At 33.2% G+C, this 4,333-nt stretch overlaps 1 protein-coding gene across 1 annotated transcript; it reads right to left on the reverse strand.

Annotated features, from left to right (window-relative positions):
- Positions 1-328: 328 nt before the first annotated feature.
- On the reverse strand, positions 329-793 carry LOC104896940 (classical arabinogalactan protein 7). The gene has a single exon (XM_010683728.2). It carries the CDS (start codon positions 791-793, stop codon positions 329-331), a length of 465 nt encoding a protein of 154 aa, XP_010682030.2.
- Positions 794-4,333: the final 3,540 nt, after the last annotated feature.

The raw sequence follows: 4,333 nt of genomic DNA on the forward strand, positions 1-4,333 counted from the left end.
AAATATGAAGTAATATTAAAATATGTAATTTATTTAAACATCGTACAAATTCCATTATAAGAAGGTAGCTTCCAAAACCCCTGTAAAAGAGGTCAAAATCAAGAACCTCACACAGGCAAAGTACTTTATCTTAAAAGACCAAGCACATGAATACATGTCCTTGAGTAAAGTATATGATAATAAAACATAAGCCATCATTCTTCCTACTTAGAGATTGTTCTAATTAATACAGATCGATCACCAAATGATACAGTTAAATTGGTCATAATGAAGTATTGCATACTAATTACCCCAATGACATAATTCATCAAAATAATGATTAAGTTAATCAATTTAAGAAGGAGGCCATAACTGCTGCAACACCTGCAATAAATGATAATTTGAGAGTCATAGCACCATTTTTCTTAGGAGGTGTCTGAACATCAGCAGGTGTTGATTCAGTGGGTGCTAGATCATCAACATCTGGGCCTGCAGCAGGTCCTTCCTCAGGGGAGCCACTAGGGGATTCTTCCATGGAGTCTCCGGAAGTAGGGCTATCTGAATTAGGGGTTTCAGCTGCAGAACTCTTCGGGCTAAGAGAGGGAGAAGAAGACGGGGTTGCCTCGGTAGATGTTGGTGAAGCAGCGTTAGGTGCAGTAGAAGATGTTGTGGGGGCCTCAGCGGAAGTCGACGGGGATGAGGCGTCCGGAGCCTCTGCCTTCTGAGATGGAGATGGAGCAGGCCCTTCTGCTATCACAACGCTAGCCAAGGCAACGAACAATAAGGCAAGGGTAAAAAATGCTTGACGAGCCATCCTTATAATATTGACGCTTGATGGTAAAGTTAGTTTCAAAATCTATAGAGAATAAAGATTCAGGGAGGGTGATCCTTTAGAAAATGCAGTTTGTCTTTGTTTTGTGATGAGCAGACAACTGCAAAGACAAAGAATGAGTGTGGTGATGGAGACAAATTATGTTTATATATGTTTATTTATATGTTAGTTCATACCATAATCAACTAGGAAATCGCTAAGCCATAAGCATGTAGGTAATATTGGTTAATATATTACTAATAATAGTATAATTGTGTAAGGTGAAAGATATAATGATTGACCGTGTCTAATGGTTATTTGCTATTTTTAATATGTTGATTCATTTTCCTTTTTAATGTTTCAGAAGACATGATCCTTCTATGGAGGACATGATTGATGGATAAAATTTTTATTCTTTGTTTTAAATAAGAAAATTTAATCCTTCAGCAAATAAAGCATACAACTAAAAAAAATCGTAGTACATCCTATAAGCTGTTTATTGTATTTTATCACCGTAAAGTTTTTGTTCCCTCATTTATGAATTTATTTAAATTAATCTCATTAGTCATACAATCCCTCAGGCTTATAGTGTGTATAGACTGAATTGTATGGACAACATACTTTCAACTTTTTAAAAAATATAAAAATATATGATAAATAACAAGATTTTACATTATTTTTTGGAGAATTAGGATCTTACTAATCTCTTTGTATGATTAAAAATGTGAGAGTCTAATAATAATACGAATTGTCTATCAAACATATCAAGGAATCATATCGAAAAGATATTTACCAGGAAACACATGAAGCATATTTTTTCATTTTGTGAAGAATGAATATACTAATTAATAGAAATCACATGTATATTTATCTGTTCGAAAAAAAATATTATATTACATTTCTAAGAAACATGATTGGATCTTTAATCTTTAATAATAATTATTAAATAGTAATTTTTTTATTTAGTAAATTAATTGTTATCTATTGGGTTCCCTATCATATATGTTGACCCTTGAGTTTTGAAGATGACTTAACCACAAAAGACATAGTGTATTTTATTTATGTTGTTGCAAGGTAATTCATTCTCGAGCAAAGAGAATACTTGATTAAAGATTAAAACAGAGAATTAATCAAAGATCGAAGTAAAGATGTTCGAGTGATGAAGTATCAAGCATGGAATGAAGATTAGAATATATTAGGGTGTATTTATTATCTTCATGTAAAGGTTGAGTAAAAGCTCAATTAAGTTCGTGGTGAATTCTCATAGGAACTTGGTTCTGTTCCCATGACGGGAACATGCCTGACACTATTAGGAACAAGGTTAGGGAACAAGACTTAAAACTGGTTTAGGAACACCTAAAAGTCTCTAAAGTTGTGCGCCTAACTCTAAGTATGCGTCCAATATGTTAGTTAGAGTTTTTAGGGTTGTTTTAATTAAGATCCACTATTTTAGGGAATTAGTTATAACCTGTTAGTAAAAGATTTTAAAATTGATTTTCGGATTTTATTTAGAAAAATATCTAACCGTTATCTTTTATATTTTATTTAAAAGATTTTTCAAAATAAAATATCTTTTCGGTTTTTAAAAAAAGATTTCGTTTTAAAATATAATACTGGTTTTCGATTTTATTAAAGTTATTTTGAAAAGATATTTTCCGAAAATCTAGCAAAAAGTAATTGTTTTATTTATTTCCTAAAAAGGGATTACACGCCTAAAGTTACTGCTACATGGTTATGTAGTTAGTGGGTTTAGTGACTTGGATAATTATCTCCCAAGTATTTAATTAATTTAAATAAGTTTAATTATTCCACAAATTTGTAAAACCACGTAATATGTTATTGCTTCTCTTATTTAGTTAAGTAGTGGATTAGTGGGTTAATTACTTATCAAGGAATATTTAATTTAAATTGATTAAATTTATTAAAGACATGGAGATCATGGGTTAGTGGATTAATTAGTGGATAAAATGTCTTGTCTTAATTGTCTATAAATAGGCGCCTAAAACCTTAGAACAATTTGTGTCTGACTTAACTAATTTGTCTTAGTTGTCTAAAAGAGTCAGTGCCTTTTCCTTAATTGAATTCATACTTACATTAATCGAGTTTATTACTCTTCCATTGTTTTACAAAGTGTAATTTTGAGAAAAGGGTTTGAGTGAACTCTTGTAAGTATGAGAAGCTTTGAGTGAAGCAAGAGAAAGAGAAAGAGAAAGAGAAACGAACTTCTAGTGAAGTTTGAGAGGAACGTCAATTGTGGGAACTGTCGTTGGGAACTTGAGTTGAGTGACTTAAGTTGAGAATCGAGAGAAAAGTAATAGGTTGTAAACAGAGTTGTTTTGGCCTATTATAGTGAAAAGTTGTTTTAAAATCCCTTGTGGTCGAGGTTATTTCTTCCTACTAGGCCTAGGAAGTTTTTCCTCGCTAAATCTGTCGTGTTCCTATTGTTTGTTCCCAAGTTTACTTTTTATTCCGCAAAAAGTATAGCTTATTCTCTCACTCTAATTCACCCCCTCTTATAGTGCTCATATTATACAACAATTGGTATCAGAGCGGGAACTCTAAAAATCAGGAAACCCTGTTGAGTTCAAGATCTTGGAAAATATGAATACTAGAGAGAAACTAGAAGAAGGGTACTCTACACAGAGGCCACCAGCATTCAATGGTAAGTTCTACACCTACTGGAAGAAAAGAATGGAGATCTTCATCAAAGCCGACAATTACCAGGTTTGGAGAGTCATAGAGGTAGGTGATTTTGAAGTCACTACCACTAATGACAAGAATGAGGAAATTCCTAAATCTGATTTTGATAAAGAAGATTTCGAAAAAATGGAAATTAATGCTCTTTCTATAAAACTGCTTCATTGTGGTCTTGGACCTCATGAACACAATCGTGTCATGGTATGAAAACCGCAAAACAAATTTGGGATCTTCTTGAAGTCACTCATGAAGGTACGAGTGAAGTTAAGAGATCAAAAATAGATCTTTTGATGAACCAATATGAACTTTTTCAAATGAAATCAAAAGAGTCTATCCAAGACATGTTTACACGCTTTACTAATATTATTAATGAGCTAACATCTCTTGGAAAGTGATTACATCTGAGGAACAGGTACGAAAGGTCCTAAGGAGCCTTCCTAGGGATCGATGGATGGCTAAGGTAACTGCCTTACAGGAAACTAAGGACTTTACAAGTTCAATTTGGAACAACTTGCTGGTTCCCTTATGACTCATGAGTTGCAATTGGACAATGAGAATGGAGACATGTCCAAGCAAAAATGTGCCTTAAAAGCTGATGAAAGTGAACTCAGAAACAGATGAAGAAGAAACCGCTCTCATGGTCCGAAAATTCAAAAGAATGTTTAGGAACATGAAGAATGGAGATTACAAAGGTAAGAATAAGAAATATTCTAACAAACTTGTTTGTCATAAGTGTGGCAGTTCTGAGCACTTCAAAGGATTGTCCCCAATGGGAACAAGAAAAAGGCAAAGGAAGGGAACGAAGACAGAGATAGGAACAAGGAATACAAAATCCTATACTCGATC

Source organism: Beta vulgaris, chromosome 6 (genome assembly GCF_026745355.1).
Source record: "Beta vulgaris subsp. vulgaris cultivar EL10 chromosome 6, EL10.2, whole genome shotgun sequence".
NCBI lineage: Eukaryota > Viridiplantae > Streptophyta > Magnoliopsida > Caryophyllales > Amaranthaceae > Beta > Beta vulgaris.

Coding starts and splice junctions, on each gene's coding strand:
- LOC104896940 (XM_010683728.2), bottom strand. CDS start 793: ATGGCTCGTCAAGCATTTTTTACCCTTGCCTTATTGTTCGTTGCCTTG.